Source organism: Cynara cardunculus (assembly GCF_001531365.2).
Source record: "Cynara cardunculus var. scolymus isolate 2C chromosome LG 1, CcrdV1, whole genome shotgun sequence".
Classification (NCBI taxonomy): Eukaryota; Viridiplantae; Streptophyta; class Magnoliopsida; order Asterales; family Asteraceae; genus Cynara; species Cynara cardunculus.
This window is the reverse complement of record NC_037528.1, coordinates 11525562-11538961: the sequence shown is the minus strand read 5'-3', so window position 1 is coordinate 11538961 and position 13400 is coordinate 11525562. Positions and strand designations below refer to the sequence as shown.

The 13400-nt window shown below is 32.3% G+C and overlaps 2 protein-coding genes across 2 annotated transcripts in view; one reads left to right on the top strand and one right to left on the bottom strand.

Moving 5' to 3' along the window:
- Positions 1-3830, bottom strand: part of LOC112511424 (sulfite oxidase) — a 6604-nt gene extending 2774 nt beyond the window's left edge. The window contains exons 1-9 of the mRNA XM_025117036.1: positions 3719-3830; positions 2656-2771; positions 2483-2545; positions 2343-2379; positions 2161-2242; positions 1028-1146; positions 805-900; positions 249-359; positions 62-163 (exon numbers count right to left, since the gene is read on the bottom strand). Of these exons, the coding sequence (XP_024972804.1) occupies positions 62-163; positions 249-359; positions 805-900; positions 1028-1146; positions 2161-2242; positions 2343-2379; positions 2483-2545; positions 2656-2771; positions 3719-3793 (801 nt within the window). The 5' untranslated portion in view covers positions 3794-3830. The remainder of the gene's footprint in view (positions 1-61; positions 164-248; positions 360-804; positions 901-1027; positions 1147-2160; positions 2243-2342; positions 2380-2482; positions 2546-2655; positions 2772-3718) is intronic.
- Positions 3831-3959: 129 nt separating this feature from the next.
- LOC112510449 (pentatricopeptide repeat-containing protein At5g48910-like) lies at positions 3960-10058 on the top strand. Its single transcript, XM_025115905.1, has 2 exons — positions 3960-4031; positions 8557-10058. The coding sequence occupies exons 1-2, from the start codon at positions 3960-3962 to the stop codon at positions 9994-9996; spliced, it is 1512 nt and encodes a 503-aa protein (XP_024971673.1). The 3' UTR covers positions 9997-10058.
- The last annotated feature ends 3342 nt before the right edge of the window (positions 10059-13400 follow it).

The following is a 13400-nucleotide window of genomic DNA, read 5'->3' as shown; positions in this document are numbered from 1 at the left end:
TCCACCCCCAAAAAAAAGGCTATCAAAATTCCTGATAACCTAGGAAGTTAGTAAGAGATACCTGGACAGGGAAATCCATTTGCGGTCTCCTGGTAGACCAATCAATGTTGTCCCAATTTACTGAAGGTGGAAACGTTTTGTAGTCTTTTTGCATAAAGAATCCCTGCAAATCAGCAATACACCGCACCCTTTGGATTACTAACCGGAGCATATGATTTTTACTGTTAAGAATAGTTTATCAATCTAACCTGGCATTCTTTGGAGTCTATGTTGATGCTGTCCAGCCACTTGACAGAACGGGCACCAATAACCCCTGGGACAACTACTCGGAGTGGATACCCATGATCCCTATTTAGAGTCTTTCAGAGTTCCACAAACGAATAAGTAAAAGTATAATCAACTGCCCAGTAAGCAGGAAGATTCTAAACATGTGATTACATGCCATTGATGCCAAGACTGAGGTGAGAAATTGAAGAAGAGAATGGAACAGGATAAAGTACACATTTACAGGTTTTGAAATGATTTTGCAATTTGAAATTTCCATAAAATCTCTCATTTTTACCCGAATCATTCTTGCAGCTATAAATTGTTTTGAAGACCAAGTCTTGGATCGTTTTGTACAACACCACTAAGAACTTGGAGGAAGGAAAGAAAGAGAAGAAAACCATGTGCATGGTAACACCAATAATTTAAGCGCTGACTGAAGTGAGAACCCGATGGTCGAGCTTAAGTTATTGGGTTGAGAATCCAACCATGTCCATAGAATTCCCTTCTTTATACCGAGTTCTCTTCGATCGGTTATACCTCTCCATTCATCTCATAAGCAAGCAAAACATCAGCTTCAGGATTTGTTGCCTGGCTTAGTGGAATTGACGCCTTGTAAGGACCCCCTTTCTCCTCCTGTGGTCAAGTGAGAAAACAGTGAACAAAGCAAGCTCTCATTGACAAACAGCAGCAAGAGAGAAAGAAAAGGAAACAGAACCTAAAGCAGAGAACCCAAAATCTCCTTAGACAAGCAAGTACAAACCTTGCACCTGTCGATGCTGACAAATTCGACATGTTTTCCACCTGCTGGTGTGGTACTTGTTGATTTGGGTATACCAACTAGTTCAAGTACATCAGAAAGTTTTGCTCCACCCCAAATTGCTGACAGGATAAAAACAAAGGCAAAAACAATTTAGAAAAAGAAGCAAAATAACATAACGTAATAACAGTGTGCTATAAGCGTAGAACTATTTACTCTGTGTCTATAATTACAAGCAACAACTTCAAGATAAAGTTTTATATTATTCACCTGCTCTGGCAGAAACTTGATACAACTTTGGATATGTATAAACCTTTTCAAAAATTGGCAACCTGAATTCTAACAAGAAGATTGCAGAATATATAACTCGTGATAATGCATGACACTTGTTGAGTGACCTATATTTAAGGCAAGCAAAGTCGGATGATAAAGCTGCAAGGACTAAGGTTTTCCGTTTTGATGATAGATACCATAAATGAGTTCGATAACAAGACTTAAGCCCTTAATCACTGAAAAGTGGTAAGCTAGCTTTCAGTTGTCCTTCAAAGAAGGTAGACATGCACACGGCATTTTGGTTGATATTCCATACATGTTTGCTATCAAAATCATAATCCTATACATGTATCCAATTGAATGTATTGCCAATGGCAAAAGAATCAATACTTTCCTTTCATCTTTTTTATAATCAATGAACTTGACTCCATTATAAAAGCTAAGAAACTATATAAAGGTAGTCTTCCAACAAAGTGTCCATATTATTATCACATAAAACAAATGCACAAAACTCTTAAGGTTGTTTTATTACTTATTTTTCCCAAATGCATGCATCCCTCTAACAGGCACATCTATATGTTTGTTGGTAACAGTATGAGGAAATTATTCCATTAAAGAATAGGTTTTAGAACTTATTAATTGATGGATGATGATAGTGGTATAATTGTGAAAGAACATCTGTTATTAGTAGAGAGTCTATCTGGTGTGAAGCAGCAAATACACCCGTCACCATCACTCCAGGAGAACTTAAAAATGGCAGGGAAACAGGCTCCTCTTCAGAGATATTGTGAGATAGCAACATCAGCTCTTCCCTCAAGATATTAGTGCCAAAAGGATCTGAAATTGTGAGATTGGAGACAAACCATTTCCTAAGGCAGAAATATCCCACCCAACTCCTCTTACAGTTCTGGTTTTGCTCATCGCAGTTCTTCTATTACCAGCACACTGCATGAGGCAACGTAAGACTGTTAAGAAACTTCTAGATAGATTATGATAACAAAAACCCAGTTACTTCTAGATTGCCATGTAGGAATGAAGGGTAGACCTGTAAAGTAGCAGTTACATTATATTTTGGAAGATTCCTGTAATTCAAAGAACGAAAATGAGTTTTACAAATTAAAACTGGTGACGGATATTAAAGAATAACATGAATACAAATCAAATAGAACAGAGATTATTACTCACAAAATATCTTTCATAAACAGCTCTTTGGGTTTCTCAATCAGCCCCTTGACAGAGACACAATATCTGTGTATGAGAAACATGTCATAACAATCAGTTGCAGCATTACAAGTTATCTCATAATAAACAATTGTACATGTCAATCGCCAAATGTCAAAAGGAACGTGTTTCAGGACCTTCCTATATCATCAACAACAGGTATTGGTCCATGGTTTCTCTTGTAGAAGAACTCCGTAGGAGTCACATAAGAAGAAACCAAAGCTTGACGTGGTGGCTCCGCATTGAAGGGCTCCTGTAACAAAAATTGTCAATCTGGTAACTACTCATTGTATTAAATACACTCGAATTAGAAGAAAAGGCCCGGGCGCCCGGCACAATGTCAGTACCCAGTAATCCAGTATACAAAAAGATGGCAGTACTAGTCAATTTTTAAAAATACTTTGATCAAAGTAACCAAACAAAAACCACATGCCATTATCCCAATTTGATAACCACGTTTGTGAAGTCCGGCACGCATGCATGCAAATAAAACTGTATGTGTGCAACCAGATATGTTTATGAATCAACAAATTCCAGGTAACATGACAATCCCTATGTTCTCGGAAAAAGATGTATCTTGTTCCACTTTGAGGCCAAATCTAGTATTTTTTCTAAAATTCAAATCACATAGATCATCTCAAACTTTGGTACCATCACAATTTTACTTCTAGCATATGTTGCAACTTGATTTTTAATGTGGTTATCAAAGTTCTCTCAAACCTTTTGATGACTTATGTCAATTTGGATGTCTATTATTGTATCTCAAAACTGTAATTGCAGCTATCTTGACTATAAAGGAACTCAATACTAACAATCAAGAGTGTAATCAAAATTTACAGACATATAACTGAGTTCCAGAGTCAAATTCTAAGTGTACAAGACCTTAATTTATTATTTCCTGTTCGTTTTCTAACATCCAATCCATTCATCTCAATTATCAGAAATACGAACAAATCAAGCAGAACGAGTATACATCTTAAATTAATACGTTGCAATACACAGAATTTTTACTGGATAATCATAGAAACTCAGAATAAACATATCCAAATCAAGACAGAACAACAAAAACTGAAACAATCCGATACACATAATGATACTCCATCCATCCCAAATCAATAGGGTTTTGGATTTTAGTTTTGTGCTGATGATTGTTCTTAAGATTTTAGACTATATGCCGGAAAAATCCAAAAGATAGCTTGCCTTAGCGTTGATTTTGAGAGAAGGATGACGAGAAGGTTCTTCTGAATAGTTGGATGGCGCTCTGATTCCTGGCATTTCTCAGCTTCTTTGAGTGGATTGTGGTGTGCGAGAGGGGATGCGAAAGATGGCAATGAACAAATAAAAAGGTAAACAGGACAAGAGGAGTGCTACCGTCACAGGTGGGTGTGGAACCCCACAAGGTTCCAAAAGCCGTTTGGACCGCACAGATATTTTGAAGAAAATGGAGGGTGAGATGAGTGGCTGTGACGTGGTTCGTGGGAAAAGCAGCGTTACGTTAGAATTTGAGACGGAGGTGCGTCGTATTTCACTTCGGTTGCCACGGAGAATGAAATTACTTTGATGTTATCTCCTTTGGTTAACGTTGTATTACACAAAATTTAATGTAAATAATGTGGGGGTTGTTATCAAATGTTTATCAGGTTTATCGAATATAATTTAATCGGGTGAGATATAAGAGTCTTTAACTCAATAAACATTTATATTATATTATAAAGCATTTGACAAAAACTTTTAAAAACGATTTTTTATGTACTAAATACTGTTTATTGATGCATATTACTTAAAATTTAATATTACAAGTAAATTGTGCATAAATACAACTTATTAAAGCTCCATACTTAAATTCGTCTAACTAACTGTAGATAAATATAATCAAATATTGGATAAACATCTCCTTTTAAATATAAAAAATCAAAAATATAATTAGAATAATCATTGATAACTATTCAATATTTATATATTATTTTTATAAAAAATTATACTATCAAACTTAAATTAAATTTCTTTGTTACTAAACCTAAATTATCTATATTTATACTATATTATAAAGCATTTGACAGAAAACTCTTAAAAATCATTTTTTTTATGTATGAAGTATTGTTTATTGATGCATATTACTTAAAATTCAAGATTACAAGTAAATTATACATAAGTACAACTTATTAAAGCTTCATGTTTGAGTTCGTGTAACTAACTGCAGATAAACATAATCAAATATTGGATAAACATCTAATTTTAAATATAAAAAAACTAAAATATAATTAGGATAATTATTGAGTTCTAACGGAATACTTTAGTTATTATCTTTATAAAAAAATATATTGTTAAATCTAAATTATCTATACTGTATTATAAATCATTTGACAAAAACTCTTAAAAACTATTTTTTATGCATGAAATATTGTTTATTGATGCATATTATTTAAAATTCAAGATTACAAGTAAATTGTGCATAAATACAACTTATTAAAGTTTCATATTTGAATTCGTGTAACTAACTGCAGATAAACATAATCAATAAATCAAATATTGGATAAACATATAATTTTAAATATAAAAAATTTAATATATAATTAGAATAATCATTGAGTTCTAACAGAATTCTTTAGTTATTATCTTTATAAAAAAAATATTATCAAACCTAAATTAAGTTAAGGAAATTACACCAAAACACAAAAACTTTTAAAAAGGTTAATTTGATACTGATATTGGTATACTATTTTCAAAATTTTATAATATTTTTAAATTTATATTATATTCAAATATAAAAACATTATCGTTTTTTCAAAACCACATAAAACCGTATTATATCGACATAAAAAAGGAATAAAACGAAATATTGAAATCAAGATGTATCTCGATGCATTGCACGAGTACCCTTTTAGTTTATCAATAATCTGTTCTGATGATCGATAATGTTACACGATAAGATAAGTGGAGTGGTGACTCTCTATGGTTGCACATGGGTTGGGTTGGCCAAATTGAAGGCATTTGAACAACTCAACCCAATAAAAAGTTACAACCCAAATTGTATTGGTTGGTTGGTTGGTCGGGTTGAAACTTTCATATATCATTTTACAATCTAGCCAAGTGTTTTTTGTTTAAATGAAGTAAAATCAAAATGATAACATAACAAATACACTAAGAAACTCATAAGAGAAAGTTGAAGGTTCATGTAAATAACAAACTAAAGGTACGTTTGATATTGTAATATAATTTTGAACATAGCTAATTATGGATTATTTTAATGTTTAATGTATATATGTTAATCAATGACTTAAAAATCATATTAAATCTATAGTATAAAAGTGCATGAGGTTGGGTTGGGTCGGTTCAAAAAATTCTAACCTAATTTCAACCTAATAGATGCAGGTTCATTTAATTTTATATCAACTATGTATCGAGTTAGCACAAATTGAGTGTTTTTGGTCGGGTTGGTTGATGTTTTGAGCACCCGTACTCTTTTCGACAAAGAACCCCTCATGATTTATTATGATATATTGACAGTTTAATGTGATAGATTTTGGTTTTGGATCTGGTTATCTCATATAGATAAAAAGAAGAATATGATATTTTCGGGGAAATATGTCTATATGAAATAAATTACCAAAACAGTTATAAATGTTTGACAAATGAACCAAGGGTTGGATTCCGGTAAGAATGAGAGTTAAGTTGATAAGCATAAGAAGGGATCTTCATATTTGGATACATATTAGAATGAGATGCACTGAAATGCACCGAACCAGTTCTCGTATCAAACGCGATTTATGTGTGAGTTTGAGATTAAAGGTGATCAAAGATCTAGATTCCTTCTCATGTTTCTCACATTAACTTTCCTTCTCATGCGATCATTCGTCATGTATCAAAGGGTTGAGTTTTCGGTGAGAATGAATGTTATGGTTTTCGTAGATTACAATATAATTATATTATTAAAATATTAATACTTTTTTATAAAATATTATTTATCACTCATGTACATTTAGGCCCTATTTATTTTTTTTGAAATTTCCTCTTAATCACCTATTAAGTTTGAATCGTTTGGACATTTCCATTTTCAGACCGTTTTTTTTTTCTTTTCCAAAATAAGAGCTTAAATGATGTTTCATTCATCTGAATTTTTAAGTGACAAACCTATAACTTAATACCTCTTAAATCAATTATTTATCGTCGTTGGTTCATCTTACAATGATCCACGATTCTCCTCACGACCAACACAATACATAATCAAAATATGAAGGCGACGAAGAAGATCACCATCTCCTGCTGATATCTCAATATCCTTTTCTACGAATCTCATGATAATATTGTGATCGACGGATTAGATTCAGATTCCAGAATACAATTGATTTCAACTCCACCCACCATAAGGAAAACTCTGAATTTTTTTGTTATTTGACTAAAACTTTGAAAGAGAGAAATACAAATCCATGTTGAAACAAAACATTGCTATAACCAATATGATTGATTCAGATTTCAGACTTCAGACGTAAAAACAAATAGTATGATTGATTCAGATTTCAGACTTCAGCACCACATCTTAAAAATCAGAAATGAAATCAAACGTCAAGACTTCAACACCTCTTAAAAAACAAACGGCACCTTAATATCAAAGATTCTTATTGACAAGGGAAATAAAAAATAATCTTACTTTATTAATCATTTTTGAAGAACTCTCTATTTAGAGAAGTTCATGTATATTTTAGTTTCTCCATTTTAAATAAAAAGTTTAAGAGCATCTTCAACAGATTATCCATAATAGAGAAGTAAAAGTCAAAATCCCAAAAAAAAAGTCTTCATCTCCAACAAATTCTATATTTTGGAGACTACACAATTAATTATATTATTAAAATATTCAATATTTATCATAAAATATTAATATCTCCTAAATATTTAGGGGGTGTTTGATTAGAGGTATCAACCATTAATCAATAAAAATGAAAATAAAAGAAAATGTTTGGTTTTCAATGATATAATGGATTAATTCCAAAAAAATATATATATTTCATTACTGGTTAAATTGGAGAAATAAAATTTTATTCTCATTTTCATTTATTGTTATTTTCATTTCTCATCATGAGCCAAACAGACCCTTAAATTAAAACAAGAAGGTTTTAATAATATCTCCTGGACTTTTATAAATAATCATTTTTGAAGAAATCTCAAGATTTAAAGAACTTCATCGTCTCGAGTCATTTGTCTATTTTAGAGAAAGGTTTTAATAAATCTGTTGGAACAAAAATACCTAAAATATATGTGCAAAATTGGGTTAAAACTGCACAAAAGAGATTAATTGGAGTAGTATTTGTTGGATATTAGTCCAAACTTGTCCCACATCAGAAATAGAGGGAAAGTTTCATGTGTTAATATGACCATACTCATATGATTTATCAAGTTGGAGAAAGACTGAAGAGAAGGATTTTCAATGGGTTTTGGTGTGACATTACCCAATATTTAATGGTCAAAAGATTGGGCCTTGGAGCTTGGACCCTTATGACCTAATCATGTTTTTGCCAAATTCGACAACAGTGTCTCACGTGGGTATTCATGCGACTATAACCGTGCGGGCATTGTAACTGCGTTTTTGCAGTTTATTTCGGTTAGATTGGAAAGGTATAAATCCCTTTTGCTTCCAGAAAATCATATACGATTTTTCCACACAATTCTCTCTCAAAATTTCCTCTACGTATCGTTGTTTCATGGAACGTATTATCGATTCGATGGATTCGGATTGACGTGCATCAATCCGGTTAGATAGTTGTATCATCAAGACGACGTCCGTTTACCAACGCACGATTGGGAGCGGAATTTCGTCTTGGGTCATTGTAATTGCAGGCCTCTATCTCTCGATCACTACACATATTGATTTCATCGTAAAAGGTTCGATTTTTACCGAATTTCTTGGTTAAATTCCTGTAAATTTATGTTTTGTTTCTAATTTTGGAAGTGTAATTCAATAATTGTTGGATTGGTTCTAGCAGTATTCCTCTATTTGAACGAGATGCGCTAAGATTTGCAGTTAAATGGACCCTGCATGCTAGGTTATCTGGGTGAATGCATATATGTTACGGCGACCACTCATCGGGAAACATCGCCCTCAGTCGTCATGCTCCACGGTCAGACCTGCTCATATACAGCCATACCCACCGAACTTATCTCTGCTCGCAGACAAATGCACTTCGATGCGCCAACTTCAACAAATCCACGCTCAAATGCTCGTCTCTGCCACCATCCACGACAAATTCGCCGCTAGCCGTTTACTATCATTCTCCGCTCTTTCCCTCCACGGCGACCTAAATTATGCTTCCAAACTACTAAACACTGTACAACAACCAAACATGTTTATGTGGAACACCCTTATTAGGGGCCTAGCGAGCGGCCCTGATCCACGTGAAGCTGTGTTTCTGTATATAAAGATGCGTCAAATCGGTGTTACACCGGGTAAACACACATTCCCCTTTCTTCTCAAAGCTTGTTCCAACTTACAATCGATTGTATCCTGCAAACAAGTACATACCCAAGTCGTGAAAGTCGGATTAGACCTCGATTTGCATGTTGTCAATAATTTGATCAGAGGGTATTCCGTTTCTTGCAGTATGAAACATGCCCGCCAACTGTTTGATGAATTGCCTGACAAAAATGTCAACATTTGGACCACAATGGTTTGTGGGTATGCTCAAAATGATTGCCCACAAGACGCATTGGGGCTGTTCAATGAGATGGTTGCCCGAAAATTCGAACCAAATGGTCCGAGCCTTTCATCGGTGTTGTCAGCTTGTGCACAATCAGGGTGTTTAGAAATGGGAGAAAAGATCCATAGATACATACAAGATAAAGGATTCGAAACCGGAGTTGTTCTTGGTACTGCTCTAGTGAACATGTATGCCAAGAATGGATCACTTCTAATGGCAAGAAATTGTTTCAACGATATGCCTCAAAAAAACATAGTAACTTGGAATGCGATGATTTCAGGATTAGCAGTTAACGGACACGCCAAAGAAGCACTTGAGTTCTTTCAGGATCTAGAGAAACATCAGGTGATCCCAAACGATAGGACGTTTGTTGGAGTTCTATCTGCTTGTTGCCATGCCGGAATGCTTGATTTTGGCCGGAAAATATTCAACTCAATGAGGAGTGTTTATGGAATCGAGCCCAAGATACAGCATTACGGATGTATGGTTGATCTTCTAGGTCGATGTGGGCAGGTATCGGAGGCCGAGGAGTTGATTAAGAGAATGCCATGGAAAGCTGATCTGAAGATTTTGGGAGCCCTTTTGAGTGCTTGTGGCAGCCATGGAAATCTTGAGGTTGCTGAAAGAGTTGTGAAGGAGATGCTTGCATTGGAGCAGCATAATCATGGTGCTTATGTTGTTTTGTCGAATATGTATGCGGATATTGGACGGTGGGAGGATGTTTCGAGGTTGAGGGAGATTATGAAAGACGAGAGTTTGAAGAAAACACCAGGATCAAGCCTTTTTTGACGAGGACGACGATGATGACGAAGAGGATTTTGTGTAAAAAATGCGATTTTGATTTGATACATAATTTATCGACTTATTCCGATGTGACATCGGTAATAAACATTTTTGAGTGTTTGGATAAACAACTTATACCTGTGCCAAACCGATAATAAGGAATTTTAGAATAAGTCAAACCCTTCTGACTTATAATAAGTTGATAAGTGTTTTTGTAGAAAAGCATAAGTTGTTTCAAATAAACAATTAATAATAAAAAAAAGCAGGGTTGTGAAAACTTGTGAATTAGAATTATGGTAAGCGGATACTGATACCGACTACTTATTCATTGTTAGAATACGTGGAATCCTCTAAATTAATTTTTAAAAAAGCCTTTGAGGATAAAGGGTCCAAGTCTAGTCGATATGAGATTCTGTTACGTCCTATTCAATGGAGGCTAGATAGACACTCATTGTCCCATAGTGTTGAGAGTGGGTTAGCCTGACTTTGGGTCTCTAGAGTGGCAAAACTTAGTTTGGATACTATGTGAGAATATGTCGAACCCCTGAATTAATCTCCAAAAGAACCATTGGGTATCTAGAGTAGCAAACCTTATGTGCCGTTTACCTAAACACTTACCCGGTAAGCACTTGTTGGTAAAATTCAACACTATCGCTTACTTACTTACCAGGTAAAATTTTATTCACTAAAACGCATCGTATGTAACAAATTATCCCGGTAAGCGCAAACCATGGTAAGAGTCGTCATCCTCACTTACTGATAAGACTCTTGATTCTTGCCTTCGCTCTTACCGGGTAAGATTCTTAGTCCTTGTCATATTCATCCGGTAAAGTAAAGTGACTTTGTAAGTGCTTACTCGGGTAAGGGTTTGGCAAACGGCGCCTTAGTTTGGATACAAGTTCTTACTTTTTTGTATAGTTTCTTTAATTCAATTTTTTAATTATAGTTTAATTTTATGTTTAATGACGAAATAATTTATTTTTGGTTTTGATAATATAATTTTTATAAAGATAATAACTAAGTATTCTGTTATAACTCAATAATTATCCTAGTTATATTTTAGATTTTATATTTAAAATAAGAATTTTATCATGTATTTGATTATATTTATTTACAGTTAGTTACACGAATTTAAACATTGAGCTTAATAAGTTGTACTTACGCACAATTTACTTGTAATTTTGAATCTATACAATATTATAAAACATTTGACAAAAACTCTTAAAAACCACTTTTTATGCATAAAGTATTGTTTATTAATGCATGTTACTTAAATATCAAGATTATAAATAGATTGCATGTAAGTACAACTTATTAAAGCTCCATATCTGAATTCGTATGACTAACTACAAATAAACATAATCAAATACATGATAGACATCTCATTTTAAATATAAAAAATATAAAATATAATTAGGATAATCATTGAGTTCTAACAGAATATTTAATTATTATCTTTATAAAATGTGATTTATTAAACCAAAATTAAATTATTTTATTATTAAATTTAAATTAAATTATAATAAAAAAAATTAAATTAAAGAAACTACATAACAAATGAGAAATTTTAAATAGTTGATTTGATACTAACATTGATAAAAAAAAATTCCAAATTTTATTGATATTTTCAAATTTATATTTTATTTAAAAATAAAATCATTATTGCTTTCTTAAAAACATATAAAATCGTATTATAACATTCGATAAAGACAAATAATAAGATAAATCATTAAAAATGAGATGTATTTCGCTGCATTGCGCGAATACTCTTATAGTTTTAAGTAACATGCATCGATAAGCAGTACTTTATGTATAAAATATGGTTTTTAAGAGTTTTTTTATCAAATGTTTTTATAATAAAACTAGAAGGATACTAGTGCAATGAAATGAGATACATCGAGATAATGTTCCGTTTTATTTTTTGAATAAGTCGATATAATACAATTTTATATGACTTTAAGAAAGCGATAATGTTTATATTCATACAAATTAAAAAAATTATATCGATATTAGTATTAAATTAACTATTTATAAATTCTCGTTTTTTATGTAATTTCTTTAATTTATTTATTTTTATTACAAATTAATTTAGTTTTAATGACGAAGTGATTTATTTTTAGTTTAATAATATAATTTTTATAAAAATAATAATCAAGTAATTTGTTATAGGTATAACTCAATAATTATCTTAATTATATTTAAAGTTAGATATTTATCATGTACTTGATTATGTTTATCTATAGTTAGTTACACGAATTCAATAATGTAGTTTTAATAAGTTGTAATTACGTACAGTTTTATTGTAAACTTAAATTTTAAGTAATATATATTATTAAACAGTACTTCATGTATAAAAATGGTTATTTATCAAATGTTTTATCTATACTACCTTATAAACTAGATTTATCAAAAGTCTTAAAAACAATTTTTAATGCACAAAGTACTATACATTTATGCACAAAGTCTTAAAAACAACTCATAATGCATTGAGTACTACTACTTTATGCATTTATTCTTAAAGTCTCTTAATCTACAATTTTTTTTTATTAACTTGGATATCCAACCCGCTATGCGAGCCGATTAATCACAGAACGACCACCTGTTTTGCAGATCGCCCGAAGTCACCGCATTTGAACCTCCGTGAGGGATTTTTATTCCTCCTTAGATTTGTACTTGAGACCTCCTGGTAATTTTGACCTTTGGAGCCAAGTTGAAACCAATGAGGCACCACCCTTGTGGTTCTCTTAATCTACAATTAAAATAACATATAATACAAGTTACCAATGCACATTATTGCCTTTTCTTTTCCTGTTCCCAATATACGTTTGACACATTTTCACTCATGTCTTCATCCTCCCATACCTCTATGTATTCTCCTCATCCCCAAGATGAGTTTCAAACTGATATTCACTATGAGTTACTAAAAGTTCGCTCGTTCATCTCTCATTCAATTGTTCTAGAACTCTCGTTCTCGCTCTCTTGATTTTATGCTCTTGGCGTAAATCGAACACATTTATGGAGTCGTTTAAATATGTTGGGTTTTAAATTGTCATACAAATTTTTTCATTGATAGACTGTAATTGGAACTATAACTCATATTTCTTCAAAATGTATTAATATGTAAAGATCAATTGTTACTTATATCATCGTTAAATATTCTTTAATAAAATCAGTGAAACTTCAAAATCGTTAAAATTCAAGGCTTCTGTCGCATTGCACAGACACACGACTAGTAATACAATATATATATATATATATATATATATATATATAGGGGAGCGATCAAATGCAAACCACTCAATTTGTACAAACCGTGCAAACCGCATTCAACCAATCATAATTTTTCATTTTGTTCATTTTTTTTGTAATTATGAGAGGTTGATTAATCATTTTTATTGTGCAGGGTGTTA